Consider the following 24,388-nt stretch of genomic DNA (forward strand, 5'->3'; position numbering starts at 1 on the left):
CAAGTCGAGATCCGCTGCCACCATCACGTCAGCCATCCAAAATGAACGCCCATTATACACCTCCAAAAAGGACGCTCACACCCTCAAATCCTCACGCAGTTCTCGATGGAGCCGCACAAAATGATGAGGGGACTGGACTCCCGCTGTTGCCCTAGCCAACCGTCTACAAAAATTCCGCCCCATGGGCATGATACGGCATGTGAAGTTGAGCTTCCATAACAATGACTGAATCTCCCGCAGCCGCATCTTTTTCCGCCCGCACGCCGACGCAACCACTCGCCGTAAATCCGCCACCTTGTTCTCTGGCAACCTGCACTCCATCGCCACCGTGTCAATGACTATTCGTAGAAAACTCAAAATGGTAGTAAGGCCCTCCGTTTTTTCCGACGCCAAGGGGACCCCAAAACGATGCGCCATTGCCTCGAAGAAGTGTAACATAACCGAACAACCGCTCGCGTTCAGCTGCTCAATGAACAAAAAATCATCAAAATAATGTATGATGGACCCCCAGCCCAACCACTCCCACGCAACCCATTCCAAAAATGTACTAAACGACTCAAAGTAAGCACACAAAACCGATCAACCCATTGGTAGACACTTATCAACAAAAAACCCACCCTCCCAAAAACAGCCCAGGAAAGGTTGACATTCAGGGTGCACTGGCAAAAGACAAAATGCTGCCTCAATGTCCACCTTGGCTAACAGAGCCCCCTGCCCATATTCCCTAACCCAACGAACCGATTCATCGAACAATGTGTAAACCACTGAACACAACTCCGGCGCAATCCCATCATTACCCGAACCCCCTTTCGGAAAAGAGAGGTGATGTATAAGACGAGATTTGTTAGGCTCTCTCTTAGGTACCACCCTGTAAAGGGGGAATATTAATCACTAATATTTATGCAAATATCGGTAATTAATATTCATAAATGGGAGGAGCCATCTAGTGATAACTCCGCCCATTTATGCCTTTATATAATAATAACAATACCTTCGCTATGCTCTACACTGATCACTTATGCTAACTGCATGCGCCTTACTAACTCGCTACCGCTAACAAGTACACGCTACACAAAAGGGTACAAATATAACGGTATTTATTACACCAAGCAATACACTAACAATACACTACGCACGCAATACTAAGAAGACACTACGCACGCAGTACACTACAATACAGCACTACAAATCCTAAACTACACTACACAATCCCAAATTCCACCCATTAACTAACTATACAGTTCACACATACAAGTATTAACACAACCCACCCCACCTGACTATTCACTGTCCCTACGGGGTATGACGAAGGGTTAAAAGGATTGTTTGCAGAGCAGAAGCATGCTCTACAGGACCAGGGTAACCACCAGGGGTTAATCAGGGCCACCAGGGTAAAGGGGTTAATGCAGGCCGGACAGGGGAACAGGGCACGGACATCAGGGGTACAAAGTGTCCAGGGGGGGGGGGACCAGGGGAGAGATACCAGGGGTAATGCCTGGCAGGGAAAGGGTTAATCAGGGGAGAGCAGGCACACAGGGAACCAGGGGATGATATATGGGAGAGGGTATAGTTGGTGGGATAGGGGTTTGGGAAGGGTTAATCAGGAACCAGGTGTGAGGGTTCCAGGGGTTATAGGGTTATGGGGAGGAGGGGGGGGGTTCGTTGGTGGGATCGTGGGGGGTTAATGGAGTGGGGGTACGTTTGTGGGATAGTGGGGGGTTATAAGGGGGTGATACTTAAGGTTTGGTTGCTCGTTCGTCCAGGGGTCTGCTCGTTCGTCCAAGGGGGGGGGGTCCCGATCCGGTCGGCTGCCACGTGGGGGCCCTAACTCCCGGAGCGCAGGACGCGCTCCTCTTCCAGGTGGGGGCCCAGATCTAACTAACAGAGTGCCGGGGCCGCCGGGTATTTATCCCCCAGCGGCCCGCACTCCCGCGCCCCCATCATCCACGTGGGCCGGCGCAGTGATATGACGTCACTGCGCCGGCCAGCACATCGGGGACGCGCTGCAGACAGGCGGGAGAAGCCTTTGATCTCCCGCCTGCTGCACCTCGCATTCCGGACAGTGCGATAGTAATCGCACTGTCGGAATGCACATAATAGAAGGAGGAGAGGCTTCTCCCCTTCTTCTATCATGTGTAATTATCTCCAGCGGCGCTGGGGATAATTACAACAAAGGGCTCAGATTCTGTTGAATCTGAGCTCTTTGTATCCATCAGGATGACCGGACCCTTGTCTGGTCATTCTGATGCAATTAGCCAGATTGCATCGGTGCGAATGCTTGGGGCACATTCACACCGATGCACCTGGTTTCAGTTGTAGGAGGGGGGGGGATATATATAATATACATGCGTATTGATGCTTGGGGCACATCCATACACATGTATACATTAATCATATCTAAGGGGGATTATATAAGGGGATATATAAGGTGGCACAGATAAGGGGGCACAAGCCCCTACACTATAAGGGGGCACAAGCCCCTACACTATAAGGGGGCACAAGCCCCTACACTATCAGGGGGCACAAGCCCCTACACTATCAGGGGGCACAAGCCCCTACATTATCAGGGGACACATATTTCCCACAGGGGCCAGCATGAGCCCCTGGGGATCACTATGGGCAGACGTGCGCAGATGCTGGGCACATCTGTGCACATCGTCCCATGATGCCATGTCTAATGTATGCACATATATACCATACATGCCCGCACGTGTTTGCAGTCATGCATGGATATATATGCACACATCTCAACCGTTCCTCAACACACCCCCAGTGGCGACACCCTCAATTCTGGCATCGGCAACTCCCCAAAGGGACCTGCCATGCGCCCCAACTCAACTTCCTTACGCAACTTCTCGGACACCACCCCCGGGAACTCCGCCGCCGACCTCAAATTCCTCCCCCCTTTCCAAACCTCCCCCTCCACGAACAGGATACGAAAACCCTCCCTAAAACCCTTCAAAAGGAACTCTGCCGCCCCCTTGTTCGGGTACCTACTTAGGAACGGCACCATCGCGGCCACCCGAATTGGCGTCTGCCCCTTTTCCAGCTGCATCCCCCCAACGTTTCCCCTTGCATCCTTTGAAGCACCTCTGTGATCCGTAATTCCCGCCACATGTGGAATATTCGTGCTTAAACTTGCTCTTATTCCCATATTTGCATCCCCCTTCGTTGAACTGGAAACATAACCCCTTTTGAGAGGCCGTCAAGCTCTCCGATTGTCCGGAACCCCCGGCTCCTCCCTGAAAGGACTGCCCTGCCCTAACAGGAGCCATCACCCGCATCCACAAGCCAATGTCTTTGTGGTCCCAATGGATGCTTGTACGAACCGCCTTCGTTGACGAAACTGCTCATCATATCTCAGCCAACCCTGACCCCCGTACACACGGTACGCCTCCCCAATCGCATCCTGGTAACAAAAAAGCGCAGAACAGTACTCCGGCACCTTCTCCCCAATGACGCTGGCCAGGATCACAAATGCCTGCAGTCAATTGGAAAAAGTCCTCGGAATCAGCCGATGCCACCGCTTATCCTCATCATCCTTCTTTTTAACCTCCTTCCGGTCCCTATCCAAATTAAATCTTTCCAGTGGGAGTAACGAGAATATATCAACGTACTCCAGATCCTTTCCTTAACCTCAGGCTTCAAATGGGCCCCCAGAGGCCCCTCAAAGTACACATAAACCTCGCCCCTTGCAGCGTCGTCCAGACGAGGTTCCCCTTCTTCCTTAGCCCCTTCCTTCTCCCCCTCCTTCTCAGCCGAACCGACGACCCACCGGGCGCACTCCCGGCCGCCTCCGCCCCTGTGACCCCCGCACCACTAGTAATCGCTGGTGCAAGCCCTGGCAACCCCCACGCCGGTGACCCGGACGCCGGCCCAGTTCCCACCAGCCCCTTAACTAGATCCCGCAAATGCAATAACAACTCCCCCAGACCGCCCGTGACGGACGCCCCTGGGCCCCCCCAACCACAGGAGCCCCCCAAAGCAAGAAACCGTTAAAGGGAAATCCCCCTGTTTTCTCACCTAGCTGTGTGGACGCTGTGATTCCACCAGCCGCAACATGATGTAGTGGAGCTTGACCGGCGTAGACTACTCCTCTGGACGTCCTCGGCTCCTCAGCACCCACCATACTCTCTCCTGCCATCGCAGTCCACCAAGCCTGCAGTACCGCAGCTTCGCCACTAGGGGCCGCCACCGCCGGGGCCGACGTCGCCTCCAGGCCAGCCTCCTGCTGCCCGACTCTATTCTCCAGCACAGAACCGCCATCTTGACCCCGCCGCTCACCTCCCAGGCAGCGCACAGCTCCCAGGCTGTGAGCTGTGCGCTGCGATTGGCCAGCACTGCAGCCTAGGAGAAGGAGACGCCAACAGGACAAGGGAAGACACCGCCTACTATAACTTACAGAGCGAAGATACCGGAGGGCATAATGGGAGAACGGAGCGGCGCCCGGGGATAATAGTAAGTGCAGTGAGATCCTCGGGCGCCGATCTATATGTCAGCATACTTAGTTCACATTGTTTTTACAAGTGAAAGGTCCTCTTTAACCCTTCCCTAACCTTCCTTCCCTTACCACTCCCTCCAAACCTAGTCATGCCAGGCCTTCCCCCAGGTCAGGCCTGTACTGGATCCTTTATTTTTTTTCCTGCTCTAATGACGGATCAGAAAAACAGAAAACGAGATAGAGATGTGAACCTAGCCTAAAATGGCTAGATTTGAGACGCTCAACATGTTTCTACACTACTGATGTGTTTCATCAGGAGCAATTCCTACAACACTGTACCCTAGCAGATCTAGCAGTAAAACAGAACGTTGGCTGCATCGATGATCTGCAGCGTGAATGCAAAACAGAATGCCTCTTATAGGCTTCCGTGGTGCATTCCGTCATAGAATTCTTTTATATTCCGTGATAACAGAATCCATAACGAAATTGCCACAAAACCCAAACCCGAACTTGAAAACATCAAGTTCGCTCATCCCTAATCAGTGGCCATGCTACATTTTTAATTACCGTACATGGAATTACAAAAGTATGAAGATCCAAGTGCTGGTTTAAAAACTGTAGAATATTTTTCGTGGGACACATTATATCAAAAGACTGTGGACAGGACTTTGGGATCGCACATAGGCAGGTGCTTTTTCCTAATCTGCTGGATTGCACGGTGGCCGTAACCATGGAAACGTGCAGTGTATAATGTGATGGGAAAAAAAATCCAGCCAGCTAAGGCTACTTTCACACTTGCGTTCAGAGCGGGTCCGTCTGATGTCTGCACAGACGGATCCGCTCCTATAATGCAGACGTTTGGATCCGTTCAGAACGGATCCGTCTGCATTATAGTTTAAAAAAAATTCTAAGTGTGAAAGTAGCCTGAACGGATCCGTCCAGACTTTACATTGAAAGTCAATGGGGGACGGATCCGTTTGAAAATTGAGCCATACTGTGTCAACTTCAAACGGATCCGTCCCCATTGCCTCCGCACGGCCAGGCGGACACCAGAACGCTGCAAGCAGCGTTCAGGTGTCCGCTTGCTGAGCAGAGCGGAGGCTGAACGCTGCCAGACTGATGCATTCTGAGCGGATCCGCGTCCACTCAGAATGCATTAGGGCAGTACGGATGCGTTCGGGGTCGCTTGTGAGCCCCTTCAAACGGAGCTCACAAGCGGACACCCGAACGCAGGTGTGAAAGTAGCCTAAGGAGGCAATATGGACAATCACCATACAAGTGTCTTGTATTCACTTTCTCTACATGATAAATGCTATTTGCTGAAGTGATACAACCCCTTTAGGCCTCCTGCACATGATCGTGTGCTCCCCGTTGCCGTATTGCGGACCGCATTTGCGGATCCGCAATACACGGGCACCGTTCCGTGTGCATTGCGCATTACGGATGCGGACCCATTCACTTCAATGGGTCCGCAAATCCGGAGATGCGGAATGGTGCGGAACGGAAGCACGGAACGAAATCCTACGGAAGCACTACGGTGTGCTTCCGTGGGGTTTCGTCTCGTACTTCCGTTCCGCAAAAAGATAAAACATGTCCTATCTTTTTGCGGAACGGCCGGATCGTGGACCCATTAAATTGAATAGGTCCGGGAACCGCTGCGTCTGCCCCAGAGACAGTGTTCATGCATTACGGCCCGCATTTTGCGGACTGCAACATGGCCACGGGGCGCACACGTTCTTTGGATACATGCATTCACAGGAAACCTAACTACCAATTCCCTCCTGAGGTGGGAGAGTAGTCATCCTCTCCCACTCAGGAGAGGAATTCCGAGGGGTCAATACCTCCGCTTGAGGAGAAATTGTTCTAACAAGCAGGACTTTGGGGCCCAGGAGGCTGATCTGAGGACTCTGTTTCAGCAAAGAGGATACCCGGACCTCATCCTCAGACCCGCCTATAGGGCAGCTTTGTCCCAACACAGGGCTTCCCTTCTCACTCCCAATCGGTCCAGCAATATAGACACTAAAGTGTTACGTTTGATTACCACCTTTGACAGTGGATCTAAAGAAACAAGACAAATTTTCCAACGCCACTGGGATATCTTGACAATGGACCCGGACCTAAGGGAGATTTTGGGGGATTACCCCCATATTACTTATAGACGAGGTCACAATTTACGGGACAAACTAGTCCACAGCCATTTTTCTTCCATCCAGACACAACTAACTTGGCTGCGGTCTAATGTTGTGGGTTGCCACAAATGCGGCAATTGTGTGGCTTGCAAACATATACAGACCACCAAAGCTTTTACTAGCTCTGTCACTGGCAAACCTACTCCATATCACAGTTCATCAACTGTAGATCCAAGGGAGTGATCTACCGTATTTTGTGTGAATGTGGCATGGAGTACATCGGTAAAACCATACGTGAATTTCGAAGTAGGGTGGGCGAGCACCTGGGGGACATCTCACACAAAAGAGATACTCTGGTAGCTAAACATGTACATCTAATGCCTGAAGGGAGAGCACAATTACGATTTATGGGCATTGACCTGGTTAAACCTCCACCCAGAGGGGGCGATTGGGACAGGAATCTTCTCCAGCGCGAATCACGTTGGATCTTCTACCTAAAAACATCAGCCCCCCTGGGCCTTAATGAGAGACTTAGTTATAGTTGCTTCATATGATCATATCTTGTCCAGCACTTTATTTCTCTCATTGTGTAACATTGGGCATAAGTAATAAGGTCAATTGCTCATTATAATTGCTTGCCTACTGATTTACATCTTTGTACATATAGCCTATTCTTTGCATCTATTCTTGTCCTCATACTTGTCAACAATGCCATTATTGTCTTCACAGACTGTATTGACTAAGTTACCATGATGCACATGACCTGTGCGTCCTTAACGGTTTACTTCGGTAACCAGGTAACCACCTGCGCCGCCTCTACCGACTCTGTTACTGACCGCCCCAACACATGTGACCGCGGCGCTGGAACTTCACGTCACACGCCGGCGCAGTATGCAGGGGGGGGGCGTACCTCATGGAGAAGCGCAAACAGGTAAGGTTTAAAAACCCACTAGTTAGGTGTACAACCGCTGCTGGTAGTTTTGATTCTCAGAACCATAGGGGTACTGTAAAGTGGAGGACTATCATATCCTCCTGACCATTCAGCCTAGGATTTCCAATCCGCTGTACAAATGCACCCTCCCATCTGAGAGGCATTTTGACCCAGTTATCGCCATAGGTTATTACCTGCGGCGTCTATAGCGTTCTGTACGAATTCCCCTGAAGAGTCTACACGGACAGAAACGTGCCACGTCGGGATGGTAACAGGAGCGCACTAGCCGGCTATTCATATTTTTAGATTTAGGGATCGGGCCTGAGTAGGGACAGGTATCCGGACGGGGTCGCCCCTCTTGGGGCGGGTGCTCTGTGTAGATAGGTAGAATAAAACTAGCCCCCTTCACCTTCAATAGGGTGTAATAGGGCACAGAGCTCCACCATCTTTAACTGACCCTGTCCAATACCGTGATCCTCCACTGGACCTATACCGGAAGTCCGTCGGATTCACCCTCCTCAGATTTCCCTGGTCCCGGTATATCCATTGGTCTGGTAAGACTGCTCACACCTTTCACTGGGTGGAGCAGGATTTCTCTTTGTCTACCAGTATTGTTGGGGTACCAGGCTCGGACCACTTACGTTTTTAGAGTTTTGCATCACAGTGGTGTGTTTTATTTCATCATCAATTAAAAGTTATGTTTTAGATATACACTCTTCCCTTGGGGGTCCCTTTTTGCTTGAATATTGGAGTGTTTGATTGAACCTATACACTTGAGAGCTCTCATTTTGCTAATTAGTTCTGAGTTAAACTTCTAACGTCCCAAAAAAATAGAATGGCATTTACAAAATGATGCCAACATAAAGCAGACATATGGGGAATGTTGATTGATAACTATTTTATGAGGAATTACTTACTATCTGTTTTAAAAGTCGAAAAATTCAAATTTAGAAAATTGTGAATTTTTCCAAATTTTTGGTACATTTTGAATTATTTTATAAATAAAGTTGAAATATATTGACTCAAATTTACCACTGTAATGAATACAATGTGTCACGAGAAAACAATCTCTGAATGGCTTGGATAAGTTATTACCACATAAAGTGACACGTTCGATTAGCAAAAATCGGCCTGGGATTTAAGGTGAAAAGTGGCTCGGTACTGAGGGGGCTAAATTTTTGGGTAGGAACAAGTGATAAACCCCTTCTCAATAATGATTGCTCAGTGTCACTGAGGGTCCTATGTGAGGGACTGATAATTTATAAATCATCTCCCATTGTAAGCAGTCTTGGGGGGGTTGCACTTGATCTATCCTTTCCCAGAGGAGATAATCTGGTACCAGAGGGGCTTTGCCTAACCTCCCTCCAGGTGTATCTTTACCCCTTCTCTCTCTGCCTCTCGTGTTACCTCTGGGGAGCTGTGCCCTATTCTGTGGTCCCCCCTGATTGGATTCAGATTCACTTTCCCCTTCAGATGATGAACGTTCAGTGTCTGTTTCCAGTAGTTTGGCTTTACTTCTATTGTAATCAAATATTCTGCCCTTTTTGAAGTCCTGAGTATAGCCTCATTCACACGTCAGTGTTTCCCGGACGTGTGCTGTACGTGTTCTCCACGGACAGCACACGTCCCCATTCATTTTAATGTGTGTTTTAGCACGGTCAGTGTTCACGGATCCATCACGTCCATTATAGTCTATGGGTCTGTGAAAACCACAGATGCAACACAGATGCCATCCATGTTGCCTCCGTGTTTCACGGATCATTAAGAAGAGATGCTTTGAAAATTATTATTTTTTAGCTGTTCAGTGTCAGTGAAACACGGACAGCAAAAAAACGGACAGGCGGACCCAACACGGATTCTTCACGGACAGCTTCACTGATCACCTGCTCACGGATTTGAGCACGGACACGGATGTGTGAATGAGGCTTATCTCTGATATATTGGGCATGTTTGCAGTCTTTTAGGAGTGCTGTAAACCTCTCTATCGCCTGTTGTAACACAGTTTCCTGTCTACCAAAGTCTGGTTTACCACTGAACTTTTTTGCACCCTCAATGCTCTCCTTTAAAGGGGTTTTACGGGATTTTGATACTGATGACCTATCCTCAGGATCAGGTGGCGGCCTTCTCTCAGCTCACTAAGCACAGCGCCGTACATTGTATAGTCACTGTGCTTGGTATCGCGCTCATTCACTTTAATTGGGCTGAGCGCGATACCAAGCATAGCCTCTATACAATGTACGGCGCTCTGCTTGTTAAGCTGCGAAAAGGCAGCGGAGATCACAGGAGCGCCGGTGCCTTCTCAAACAGCTGATTGTGGGGGTTCCAGGTGTCGGACCCCCACCAATTAGATACTGATGACCCATTACTGAAAAAAAAACACTTCTGAAAATTTTTATTATTTTTTTCATCGCCATATTCTGACCCCTATAGCTTTTTTTTTTATAGTTATATCTATGAAGATGTGTGAGGGCTCATTTTTTGCAGGACGATCTGTAGTTTTTCATAATACCATTTTGGGATGTGTATGACTTTTTGATCACTTTATATTAATTATTTTTTTTGTTATGCTATTAATTGTATGGGATAATTTTACAATATACAAGCTTTTTACATGCGGCGATGCCCATGATTTTGATTTTTTTAAATTAAATATTTATATTTTGGGGAATTGATTATTATTATTTTTTTTTAAAACATTTTTTTTTTTAGGTTCCCAAGTTGACCATAACATGAAATCATCAGATTGCAATTTGCATAGAATAAAAGCAGCACGGTGGCTCAGTGGTTAGCACTGGTTTCCTCCTACAAGACATACTGATAGAGACCTTAGATTGTGAGCCCCATTGGGGACGGTGCGATGCTAAGGTCTGTAAAGCGCTGCGGAATATAGTAGTGCTACATAGGTGCAGAAAATAAAAGAAACCTATACAGAAATAGCTAGCATACAGTTCAGTGCTGCTACCTGCTGGCCTGAATTGTAATGTACAAGTAATGAGCCTGGAAGCCTAATATACGTACAGTGTCATTACTCATATGGAATGCCTTCCCCGATCTCCGTCGGGGGGAGGCATTCCTGCAAATGAAGTGCGCGCTTCTAGGTTTCCGACCTCTCAGATGCACATTTGACCACGGCATCTGAAAGGCTAAATGTCTGCAGACATTAGCTGAGGATGTCTGCTGTATGAAACAGCAGGTACTCACTAGCTATCTTCTGTAGTCTATCATCTATCAAGTCTTACTCCGACACTATCTTTCTGGCTCGCAAAAATTGACTATACGATAGGGATTCCAGTGTCTTCTTAGGGTGTGCGCTGTCAAGACAACATATTGTTACGATCCGTAGGTTTTATGAACAGATCAGTCTTCAATTTCCCATCTTTGACATAAACCACTGTATCCAGGAACTAAGAATTCTATAGAAAAAACCTTAGTAAATTTTAACTGGCTATGCAACTGATTAATATACTCATGAAAAGCATGTAGATCCGTTACAGTGCCCCTCCAGATCAGAAATACGTCATCTATATACCTCATCCACCCCCTCACTGATGCGTAGAGGGTGGACGGGTATATACACAACTCCTCCAAATTAGATATGTATATATTTGCATATGTCTTAATGTGAGTGTAAGACTCCATGATCTGGGAAGTGATCCACCAGCGCATGGGGTATGATAATTTGGTGGATAGCCTAGTTGACAGCCATATATACGCCCTGTATTATCTTTTGTAGTATATGGATTGGAATGATTTCCTGGAGGTGTCCCCAATAAAATCTGAATATTAGTGTATATGATTTAAATGGAATGCTAAAATGGTGATCTGTACCCTGTCCGCACGGGGCGCCTGGTGTTTGTATTGTCCTCCCCTTTTATATGGTTTAGAATACGATTCCCTTTCGTTGACATTGAGAAATCAGGTGGTAACGCTACTTTGGGCAACCGGGAGGTCGGGTGATCGATGAAACACACGTGAGACGCAGCGTCATAGTGACACAGGGTCAGATGACTAGGTCAGGTGACCAGGAGTTTGCCCACGTGATCGTGAGACGACGGAACTATAGTAATGAGAGCTGGGAAGTATCCGCTTTAGGGCAGATATATACGCAACGAAAGAAATAATGACGTCAGAACGCATGCGCAGTTGTGATTGAAAAGGGCGCCCGATATTAAATGTTTTGCTGTGAGAAATATGATAATGAGAATCCTTGGACAAGTTCCCGCAGCATGTGGCATAGTATGTAAATGTTGTGAATAGTCCTATGAATGTGCAACTTTGTATTGGGAATAGATTTCAGAAAGGAGGAGGGGTTAATGTAGGTGGTGGAATTTGTAACCAATGAGAGATATTGTAAAGGTATTTAAATGTTCACTGTGGTAGATTATGTTGTGAGCTTGATAAAGACCGGATACGTTACGAATTTCGGTGCAAATAAACTTCAGAAGATAAAAAATCATTGGAGTGCCGTGGCTTTATACCATTATCTAAACTTTTATCAAAGCCACTGAGTTATTCAATAAATTGTATCTGTATAGCGCCACCTGCTGAGGGATTTTCCTCCACATTTCTTTGTCTGGCTCATTGAGGTGGCCGCACATGCTCAGTTTCATCCTTTAACTGCCTCCTGAGCTGTGATAGGGAGAGCATGGACACGCCCCCTGAGCTGTGATAGGGAGATCATGGAAACGCCCCCTTAGCTGCAGCAGAAAAGACACTCCCCTTGAGCTGCCAGCTTGATATAAATCTAGCAGAGCAATGAATGGGGAGATCTCTGGATCCATGTGAGGTACAGGGCTGGTTCTAGCTTTGTTAGAAAGAGACTGTCATCTACTATATGATGTCTGATCTTTATTTTTTACATTAGTCATGGGATAACCCCTTTAAGTACTTATCAGTCAAGCAATCAAACATATATGCTGAGCCAACCCTATTAATTTTTTTATTTTATTATTTGGATAATATTAGTAAAAGCCTATCAATAAAGCTGCCTGGTAAAATCTGTGTCCTAGTTTATGGCATAGATATAGCGTAATAATTCAATATCACAGACACTATGTTAAGTGTTTATTACAATTTCACCAGAGAAAACAGATAGTATTAGGGAAGTGCTCCGCATGCGATGCATCGGCACTTGGTGAAATCATGGAATACAATTTCAGATATACACCAATCAGCCATAGCATAAAAAAAAAATGGTTATCTTATTACAGCGGCATCTGTCAAAGAGTGGGATACAATAGGCAGCAATTAAAGGAGGGGCTCAGGGCTCATGGGACCTCACGCACACATCAACTGCAGCCCACCCGTATCTTTTCAGCAGCATTTCTGGGTCTTTGACCCATCGATGCTATGCTGACTGCCAGCTTCATTGATGGGGTCTTAAAAGGTCAGTGGCCCAAACCCCAAGACATATGTTGTCACCTCTGTCCCTCCATGAGATATATATACAGGGTTAGGCTACTTTCACATTAGCGTTTTTTGTGCATCCGTCACGGATCTGCAAAAATGCTTCCGTTACCATAATACAACCGCATGCATCCGTCATGAACGGATCCTGTTGTGTTATGTCTTCTATAGCCATGACGGATCTGTCATGAACACCATTGAAAGTCAATGCGGGACGGATCAGTTTTCTATTGTGTGCCAGGACGGATCCATCTTGCTCCGCACCACATCGCGGACAGAAAAACGCTGCAGGTAGCTTTTTGGTGTCCGCCTCCAGAGCGGAACGGTAACTGAACGGAGGCAAACTGATGCGTTCTGAGCGGATCCTTTTCCATTCAGAATGCATTAGGGCAAAACTGATCCGTTTTGGACCGCTTGTGAGAGCCCATGACGGATCTCACACACGGAAATCGAAAACACCAGTGTGAAAGTAGCCTAATACAAAAAGAATGGTGTCAAATCCTAGCCTTGGTTCATAACTGAGAGAACATAACACAAATGTATTAACATGAAAAGACTATCCACGTTTTATCTACACACTACAAATGTTCAATGTGAGCTCTGCTGGTGAGTCCAGGTCAGTTCAGATGCGTGCCAGCATATCCGGACTATTCCCATGACATAAAGAGCTAGTTAATTTTAATTGCTTCATCCAACACGACATGTAGTTTCTATGCGGAGCACAAATACCAAATTTATTCTGAAAATTTCACTGGACTGTCACAAAAGACCCCGTTCTTGCTAATTCCCACACAGAAAAAGCTTTTGCTTGCTGTGATGTTGCCATCTTAAACCTCCCCCGTTGTGTACAGCTATAAACTAACCACAAAGGGACAGATTCATGAAAACTGTCTAAAAGAAAACTGACTTTGCTTCCCCTAGCAATCAAAGTCCAGCTTTCATTTTTCAAGTACAAAATATGTCTACCGGGATTTAAAATGGCCGCCAGCAGCCTGTCCTAGAATGTGAGGAGGACTGGTTGCCTCCATTTGCACAGCTGGGAGGGGTGAAGGGCAGGGCCTCACTGCACTGCTCTACAGTAGATGGTAATGATGCAGTCCTGTCTGCAATATGCCATCATGGCTGAGCAGCCTGACAGGAAAACTCACCAATATGTAGTATAGGCAAGTGCCAGAGCCTAGTCTGTAGTGAGGCCCTGCCCCCTCACCATCCATCTAGGCAGCTCTGCAAGTGAAGGCAACCAGTCCTCCTCACATTCTAAGACAGGCTGCTGTGGCCATTTTAATTAATTTTTGACGAACACCTTTAACTACAGGTCTCTACTACAGGCACCATCCATTTTGAATCACCCTGTATACTGTATGTGTATATATATATATTTAGAAGACCACATCTATAAGCAAACTTTCCTGCGGGCTTAGATTCAGTGGCTCTGCATGGTAGAATACATCTATAATGTAGTCACCAAATGGTTAGATACCAGTTCTACACAATGAAAAGTGCTTACAGTGCAGTTACACCTTCTCCGAGTAGTCCGCTTCCCAATAGTGACTGCGCCATCCAAAGACTTTGACTGAGCGGGATTTTCACACCATTTTGAGCAGTTTGTACAGTTCAATGCGCTTGCTTTCTGGTGTTAGCCAGTGCATGAACAGCCAACCTAATCCATTTTGGCTGTAGGTCATGATCTGGGCCTCACATTAGTTAGTGGATACCCCTACACGCCACCACTAAGTAGTGATAGGGGTGCAGTATAGTCTCCTGTAGTGACTTTCATACTGACATCCGCCATGAGAACACTGTAACCCTCACAGCTGCCTGTCTGCATTCCTCTCCACAGCCTCCCTTCCTTGATTATATGCTGACCTGCTGCTTTTTTGTCATTAACAGGTTAATGATCTCCTTTCAGACAGTGGGGATGTCCAGCAGCTTGTGCATCATAAATATACTTTGCCTCTTTCATTCCAGAATCTCAGTGTAAGGGCTCATGCACAAGACTGTATGTATTTCGCGGTCCGCAAAAAATGCGAACGACATCCGTGTGCATTCCGTATTTTGCGGAACGGAACAGCTGGCCCTTCATAGAACAGGTTCTATTTTTTTGTGGAACGGAAATACGGACATACGGAAACGGAATGCACATGGAGTAACTTCCGTTTTTTTTTTTGCAGACCCATTGAAGTGAATAGTTCCACATCCGGTCCGCAAAAAAAGGAACGACACGAAAAGAAAATACATTCGTGTGCATGAGACCTCAGTTTCCGTATGTCCATATTTCCGTTCTGCAAAAAAATAGAACATGTCCTAATATTGTCCGCATTACGGGCAAGGATAGGACTGTTCTATTAGGGGCCAGTTGTTCCGTTCCGCAAAATACGGAATGCACACGGAGGTTATCCGTAATTTTTTCAGATCGCAAAATACATACGGTCGTGTGCATGAGCCCTAACACAGAGAAGGGGAGGAAATGCCAGGCATCAAAACAGATCGGAAAGGAGATCAAAGAAGTACAATCATTCAGGTCACATGCCTGGTCAATCCAATAGAGCAGGGGTGGCCAACCTTACAGACACAAAGAGCCAGAAAAAAAAACAACGTATGACTACCAGGAGCCACAAGCTATACATTTACGCACGAGTCACCGTATTTTTCACCCTATAAGATACACCAATGTTTTAGCGGAGAAAAATAAGAAAATATTTTTCATCTGATCTGAGGAAAAGAGAAAAAATTATCTTTCATCAGACCCCCAATGCTCATCTGACCTAAGATAAGATCCCCAATCCTCATCAAAACTCCAAATCAGACCCCCAATGTTAAGATCAGACAACTCAAATCAGACCCCCCGTGCTCAGATCAGACCCCCCGTGCTCAGATAAGACCCCCGCATGCTCAGATAAGACCCCCGCATGCTGAGATCAGGACCCCTTCCCCCCATGCTCACATGAGAACCTCCCATGCTGAGATCAGGACCCCTTCCCCCCATGCTCACATGAGAACCTCCCATGCTTAGATCAGACCCCCATGCTCAGTACTATAATTTAAAGAAATCGCCTACCTCTCCTGATCGGGTATCAGGCACCTGTTACTCTGCATGTCTGACATGGTCTCCACTGTGACCTGATGCGCACAGCGTCAGGTTATAGTGTGTCTCTCCACGGCCACCTATTACTTTCTGACACTGTGCGCATCAGGAGGTAGTGGCGAGCGTGCTGGAGCTGCAGAGTAGCAACGGTACCCGATCAGTAAAGGAGATCTGAGCATGGGGTGGAGAGTGCGCTGGTCTGACTGCTTCCCAGCTCCACCGCTAGAGCCGCACTTGAATAGGCAAAGAGCCGCAGGTTGGCCACCCCTGCAATAGAGCATCTGGTGATATAAAAAAGTGTCCAATCCATGGGGCTCCATCTCACAAGTGCTGCTAATGTATTGATGCCAGAAAGCATAGGAGACCTTTAGAGATTTTATGGAGTCCATGTCTCAACGGGCCAGATCTGTTTTGGTGGCACAAGTGGGACCTGCTTTTAAAAGTGATTTTAATGTTATGGCAGATGGGTGTATGTCACATGCCCTGAGAATTACAACTCCATAATTTACTTCCAAGATTTAACATGTTAGTTAGGGATGAACGAATTTCATATTTTGAAATTAGTTTTCGGTTCATGTTGTGGTATTTACTGAATTGCGTTATGGATTCCATTACCACGGACCAGAACGCAATTCCATGACGGAATGCATAATGGAATGCCTTTAGAGGCATTCCGTCATAATAGAAGTCTATGGCCTGCATAACGGATCCGTCCGGTTTCCGTTATGTTGGAGTCCTCTCCTTCATAACAGAAACCGGACGGATCTGTTATGCAGGCCATAGACTTCTATTATGATGGAATGAATAACGGAATGCCTTTAAAGGCATTCTGTCATGGAATTGCGATATGGTCCATGGTAACAGAATGCATAACGCAGTAAATACCACAACACGAACCGAAAAGGAATTTCAAAATATGAAATTCGCTCATCCCTAATGTTAGTGTACTGTACAATCCAATGCATTTTTACGAGACTAATAGTTTCACATGTATAAACTGTGAAATATCTTTCTCATAATTCAACACTTGTGTATAATGTGAAATATCTCAGGATGGGGCAGAAAAGACTGGTACAAAATTCCTCTTATTAAAAATAGGATTTTAAACTCCTTATGCAAAAATAGAGAAGTCAAGTGAATTCCTGTGTGATGGCAAAAAGGGTCAGAAAAAGTGAACCATAAAGATTTACTAGTGAACCTAATGACACTAATAAACGCATAGAAATCCTTGAAAGTACAGTACGAAGAAGAGCGGAGGAACATAGAATTATCAGCTGGTGGAATCTGATAGCCTCAGACTACAACAATCCCATTCAGGCCCCACGTACACAAGTTTTTTTCTTTTCTGCAACCGATCTGCATGTTTTACGGATTGGATGTGGACCTATTCATTTCTGTGGGGCCCCAAAAGATGCGGATAGCACTCCGTGCGCTGTCCACATCCATATGTTCGTTCCGCGGCTCTACAAAAAAGATAGAACATGTCCTATTCTTGTCCATACTGCAGACAATAGGCATTTCTGCAATAGACTGTAATCATGTTTTGCAAATCCACATTTTGCAGACTGCAAAAATGATACGGACTTATGCATGTGGCCTCATTTTGTAGCCAGGGTTACAGTGTGACAAAATTTAGGGGCATTCCAACTGCAGAACACAAATGCCATGTGAAGGAGGCCTTAGGCAATCTTTTCAAGGGACACAATGATCAGGATTCAAGATGCCTGATGATTGGTTTCTGTGTAAAGCAATAAGAAAAAATATACATGCTGTTAAATTTATTTTGCTCATCCTTATGGTCCAGAATATGTACCCGCTTGGTCAGATCGTGAATGTCTACCACTTTGTATCGGCATTGCAACCCCAATTCTTGCTTGCACTCTGTGCAAAATATTAGTCATTTGTTGTAGGAAGAAGAAGAATTGTGGACGTGCTGGAAGAACGCTCTCCCACTGGATGAGGAGGATCGTGGCGTGCAAGGCCCCTGTTGGACCTTGGAACAATACATGTAAAGAACGTATGGATACCATTTGCATGCTGGACCATTAGACTCAAGTGATTGGTGTAAAATATGCACCGATTGTGGGGATGGAATGGTAGGCTGAAAGGGTCGGAGCAGGTTGGATTTTTTTTTTTTCATGCGTTTGAAAAGTTACAAACCCTTTTCTCTATGGTACCTTCACAACTCAAAGCCAAGTAGATCTCAAGATCCTCCCATGTTTCAACACGTTATCCCACAAAATACTACAATTTTCAAACCAGTACCTGAATACATTTGTAGTTGTATGTAATTAAAAATGTAATATCCATTGAGTTACTCAATAAAATCGATTTGTATAGCACCACCTGCTGTTTGTTCTTTTCTTTGTTTCTCTATCCAGCTCGCTCAGGTGGACACACATGCTCAGTTCCACCCTTCAACAGCCACCAGTTGCAGTAGAAAGGACATGCCCCCTGAGCTGCCAGACTGACACAAGACACTTATTTTCCCCCAAAAGTGTGGGGGGGGGGGGAATGGCAGTGAGTCTTATGGAGCAAATACTAGTTACTAGCGAAATCCATTATAGAAACGCTCACTGGTACACAGTAGGACCACGGAGCGGTGAATACAGCACTCCTGGTGCTGGCTGTACTCAATTCTCCCTGGTCTTCTCCAGGTGGCGCACTGTCCTGCCTGTGTACAGTGTCGGGTCACAGTGCAGTGCGGGCAGGGAGCAGTGCCCGAATAACAGGGAGCAGTGATTGCAGCCTTTGCATCTGCATAGTGGGGGCGAGGCCCGGACCGGGAGAGAAAAGTTAATTGATTTTAATTAGGGGTGAGTGAATCAACTTCAGATGAAACATCCGAAGTAGATTCGCATAAACATATATTTAGTTTACCGGTAAACCGTTTTCCAGGAGTCCGGAATGACAGCACCCATGGAGGATGTGAGAGAGTGAGAGAGTGAGTGAGTGAGTGAGAGAGAGAGAAAGGCCCCTCCCCACCCCCTCTCTCCAGTGTTCTTACAACTTACTACACCGGATAGGATCCAACTCATTTTATTTTGAACGTCAATGTTAATTTCACATTGTATAGAGAGTTAGATCAACCAAACTCAAACAAAAAAGGGGGGGATAATACAGGGTGCTGTTATTTCGGACTCCTGGAAAACTATTTACCTGTAAACTAAATATATGTTTCCAGGACGTCCTCCATGACAGCACCCATGGAGAACTAACAACTTAGACCAAAATTTATGGGGGGACCACTGCCTGTAGGACCTTCTGACCGAAAGCCAGATCCTGATTGGCCATTGCGTCTAGTCTATAGTGTTTGATAAAGGTTGTGAAAGTAGACCAGGTTGCGGTCCTGCAGATCTGATCAATTGAGGCCCCTGCCTTTTCTGCCCATGTTGTTGCCATGGCTCTGGACGAATGGGCATTTAATGATATAGGACAGGTTAAGTTCTGTAGTCTATAGGATTCTCTGATGGTCTCCTTGATCCAGCGTGCCAATGAAGCTCTAAATCCTTTTTTTTTTCACACCGAATTGGATGAACAGATAGCGGACAAGAATAGGCATATTCTCTTAGTGCCGGCAATGTGCGGTCCGCAAAATGCGGAACGCACATTGCCGCTGTCAGTGTTTTGGGGACCTGCAAAACACACACGGATGTGTGAATGGACCCTTAGAGTGTGGGTCTTTTTTTCCTGAAGTTTTCTATTCTTTTTACGTTGATCTGCTTTCTTTCTGGAAGAAATTAATGTTGTTTTACTGTGTCCAGGAGTGTTCCCAGGAACTTCTTTCTTGTGTCTGGTAGAAGGTCAGATTTTTTGTAGTTTATGACCCACCCCAGGTGTTTGAATAGAGACCAGGTTTGATGAATGTCCCCTTCCAACTTCTGTTTTGAATCTGCGATGAGTAGGAAGTCGTCCAGGTAGGGCACCATCACAATCTGACTCTGGCATAGATAGGCCATGATCTCTAAAACGACGTTTGTGAATATGCGGGGGGCTGATATCCCGATGGCAAGCACTGAAACTGATAATGGAGAATCTTCCCTTTGTTCCTGATCGCGAATCTCAGATACTGTTGGTGTTGCTGATATATGGGGATGTGATAGTACGCATACTTCAGATCCAACGTGCATAGAAATGGCCATGGGGTGATCAGTGGGATTGTGGATTTTATTGATTCCATTTTGAACCTGCAATAGATACATCTGACCATAGCTGTTGCTGTAGATGAGGTGACTCGAACTCAGTTAGCTGGAAGGTTTGGGGAGGAGGACTTCGAAACTCTATCCTGAAACAGTCTCTGATGGAATCCAGGATCCACTGATTCTGGGTGATCTGTTTCCAATTTTGCCAAAAGTGTCAGTCTGATTTTCCAGCTGATTATCCATAGTACCAAGGCCCTATCTACAGAGGTAGCTGCAATATTTGTATTGATTGTAGCCACTGCTGACTCCCATGATGTTTTTAGTAAGCCGTCTATTTTCCTATCCACGGGATCCCTCAATTGTGAAGAATCCTCAAACGGTATTGTGTGTTTTTTTCCACCACTTTTGCCACCTGAACATCCACTTTTGGGATCTCTTCCAAAAGTTTAGTATCTGCAGGATCAAACAGTAGTCTTCTTTTAAACTCCCTTGACATATAGAGCTTTCTCTCTGCTTCAGCCCATTCATCTGTTATCAGGTCTTTTAGGTTTTTATTTACAGGGAAAACCTCTCTTTTCCTTACTTTCAGGCCGCCAAACATCTCGTCTTAGACAGAGCATGCCTGTTCCTCCTCCTCAATAGCCATGATCTGTCTTATAGCCAAAGGATGGGAATCTGAGACCTCATCTTCCATTTCTAAAGAGCAATATAAACCTTTCTCCTCAGAGTCTAGCTAAATTCTGGGTCGTTTGGACAGGGGGGGGAAGGGGGGGGGGGAATGGAACCGGATCTGGGGTCTGGCCTGAACCCGCCGCTTGCACGTCTTCTCTTACTATAGCTTTTAATTCAGAAAGTAGGGACAAGCATTCTGGGCATAATGATTTTTTGTATGAATCCAGAAGCTTTATTGGGCAAATTGCACACTTTTTCCCCTTCTTTTTAGGGGCTACATGAGACTTGTGACCTGTCTCATTTCCAGTCAGGGCCTGGACGGGCGAGTCTGAGCAAGCCGCCTCCTGCTAGGCAGACGTCTGGACCTCCATGATGCAACATCAAAATGATTGCCATCAAGTAGTTTTTTTTTTTACCTTAATCGGTCCCCCTGTCGCCGCTTGGCTCCACCTCTTCCTTTTCTTTCCGGAGGGACTCCTCCCTAGGAAGAGTCAACCCCCATACATGGAGAACTAACAACTTAGACCAAAATTTATGGGGGGACCACTGCCTGTAGGACCTTCTGACCGAAAGCCAGATCCTGATTGGCCATTGCGTCTAGTCTATAGTGTTTGATAAAGGTTGTGAAAGTAGACCAGGTTGCGGTCCTGCAGATCTGATCAATTGAGGCCCCTGCCTTTTCTGCCCATGTTGTTGCCATGGCTCTGGACGAATGGGCATTTAATGATATAGGACAGGTTAAGTTCTGTAGTCTATAGGATTCTCTGATGGTCTCCTTGATCCAGCGTGCCAATGAAGCTCTAAATCCTTTTTTTTTTCACACCGAATTGGATGAACAGATAGCGGACAAGAATAGGCATATTCTCTTAGTGCCGGCAATGTGCGGTCCGCAAAATGCGGAACGCACATTGCCGCTGTCAGTGTTTTGGGGACCTGCAAAACACACACGGATGTGTGAATGGACCCTTAGAGTGTGGGTCTTTTTTTCCTGAAGTTTTCTATTCTTTTTACGTTGATCTGCTTTCTTTCTGGAAGAAATTAATGTTGTTTTACTGTGTCCAGGAGTGTTCCCAGGAACTTCTTTCTTGTGTCTGGTAGAAGGTCAGATTTTTTGTAGTTTATGACCCACCCCAGGTGTTTGAATAGAGACCAGGTTTGATGAATGTCCCCTTCCAACTTCTGTTTTGAATCTGCGATGAGTAGGAAGTCGTCCAGGTAGGGCACCATCACAATCTGACTCTGGCATAGATAGGCCATGATCTCTAAAACGACGTTTGTGAATATGCGGGGGGCTGATATCCCGATGGCAAGCACTGAAACTGATAATGGAGAATCTTCCCTTTGTTCCTGATCGCGAATCTCAGATACTGTTGGTGTTGCTGATATATGGGGATGTGATAGTACGCATACTTCAGATCCAACGTGCATAGAAATGGCCATGGGGTGATCAGTGGGATTGTGGATTTTATTGATTCCATTTTGAACCTGCAATAGATACATCTGACCATAGCTGTTGCTGTAGATGAGGTGACTCGAACTCAGTTAGCTGGAAGGTTTGGGGAGGAGGACTTCGAAACTCTATCCTGAAACAGTCTCTGATGGAATCCAGGATCCACTGATTCTGGGTGATCTGTTTCCAATTTTGCCAAAAGTGTCAGTCTGATTTTCCAGCTGATTATCCATAGTACCAAGGCCCTATCTACAGAGGTAGCTGCAATATTTGTATTGATTGTAGCCACTGCTGACTCCCATGATGTTTTTAGTAAGCCGTCTATTTTCCTATCCACGGGATCCCTCAATTGTGAAGAATCCTCAAACGGTATTGTGTGTTTTTTTCCACCACTTTTGCCACCTGAACATCCACTTTTGGGATCTCTTCCAAAAGTTTAGTATCTGCAGGATCAAACAGTAGTCTTCTTTTAAACTCCCTTGACATATAGAGCTTTCTCTCTGCTTCAGCCCATTCATCTGTTATCAGGTCTTTTAGGTTTTTATTTACAGGGAAAACCTCTCTTTTCCTTACTTTCAGGCCGCCAAACATCTCGTCTTAGACAGAGCATGCCTGTTCCTCCTCCTCAATAGCCATGATCTGTCTTATAGCCAAAGGATGGGAATCTGAGACCTCATCTTCCATTTCTAAAGAGCAATATAAACCTTTCTCCTCAGAGTCTAGCTAAATTCTGGGTCGTTTGGACAGGGGGGGGAAGGGGGGGGGGGGAATGGAACCGGATCTGGGGTCTGGCCTGAACCCGCCGCTTGCACGTCTTCTCTTACTATAGCTTTTAATTCAGAAAGTAGGGACAAGCATTCTGGGCATAATGATTTTTTGTATGAATCCAGAAGCTTTATTGGGCAAATTGCACACTTTTTCCCCTTCTTTTTAGGGGCTACATGAGACTTGTGACCTGTCTCATTTCCAGTCAGGGCCTGGACGGGCGAGTCTGAGCAAGCCGCCTCCTGCTAGGCAGACGTCTGGACCTCCATGATGCAACATCAAAATGATTGCCATCAAGTAGTTTTTTTTTTTACCTTAATCGGTCCCCCTGTCGCCGCTTGGCTCCACCTCTTCCTTTTCTTTCCGGAGGGACTCCTCCCTAGGAAGAGTCAACCCCCATACATGCGATACCTCATTGCACCTGAGGTATCCAGCATGCGATGCGCGCCGCCATCTTGCTTCCGGTAATGCGGCCCGTACTTCGGGTCACGGGACCACGCTCGCAGGGGAGCGCAGGAGCCACAGCCGAGCCCACAGCTCCAAGAAGGAGAAGCGGCATCTGTGTCCCCCGATCCTGCTTCTTCGCCCGAAATGCAGTCCAGTTCCAGGTATCGGGGTAACCAGGCAACCACCTCCCAGAGGGGTCCTGGTTTTGAGGGCTGCATGAGTCTGAAGAGGAGAGGCAAAAAGAACCCCCCGACCAGACTCGGCCTTCTTCCTATATGCTATCCCTTTTGTCGGTACTTATTTTTCTCTCCCCCTATCCCCGTAGGGACAGGAAGAACACTGGAGAGAGGAGGTGGGGAGGGGCCTCTTAATCTCTCTCTCTTCCTGTCCCAACAGAGGCCAATAGGGTGCTGTCATGGAGGACTGTCCTGGAAAACTTTGTTTCAATACTGTACGGAGCGAGAGCTCTGTACAGTATTAGAATGTATTGGCTCCAATGAGCCAAAGTTATTACTTATTAAGTGAGACTTCGCGTAATAACTTCATAAATTGATTTCTACTGTAAAAAACCTTTTACTGAACTCTGGTTCGGTTCCAAGGTACCACTTGGAACCGGACCAGCGTTTGGGAAGTGTTTTTTTTTTTTGTAACAATTTTTTATTGTTTTATCAAGTATTTGTATATAGCCATACAAAGTGCAGTCACAAGTCACATTATGTATATGGAAAGCTACAGGCAGAGATGGCAGATACATATATTGACCAGTGAAGACCAGCCAGGTCAGGCAAAAGACTTGTACAATCAACAACATAACCAGAAATAAAAGTAAGACATGGGTAATTATGAATGTTCACTGTATTAAGGGTAGGACATGTATTAAAGTATGAACCCTGTGACACAGGTGATGGAGAAGGAATTTC

The 24,388-nt window shown here is 46.2% G+C and overlaps 1 protein-coding gene across 1 annotated transcript in view; it reads left to right on the plus strand.

Annotated features, from left to right (window-relative positions):
* Positions 1 to 23,292, plus strand: part of LOC120993917 — an 84,711-nt gene extending 61,419 nt beyond the window's left edge. The window contains exon 4 of the mRNA XM_040422380.1: positions 23,191 to 23,292. Within this exon, the coding sequence (XP_040278314.1) occupies positions 23,191 to 23,292 (102 nt within the window). The remainder of the gene's footprint in view (positions 1 to 23,190) is intronic.
* The last annotated feature ends 1,096 nt before the right edge of the window (positions 23,293 to 24,388 follow it).

Source organism: Bufo bufo, chromosome 3 (assembly GCF_905171765.1).
Source record: "Bufo bufo chromosome 3, aBufBuf1.1, whole genome shotgun sequence".
NCBI lineage: Eukaryota > Metazoa > Chordata > Amphibia > Anura > Bufonidae > Bufo > Bufo bufo.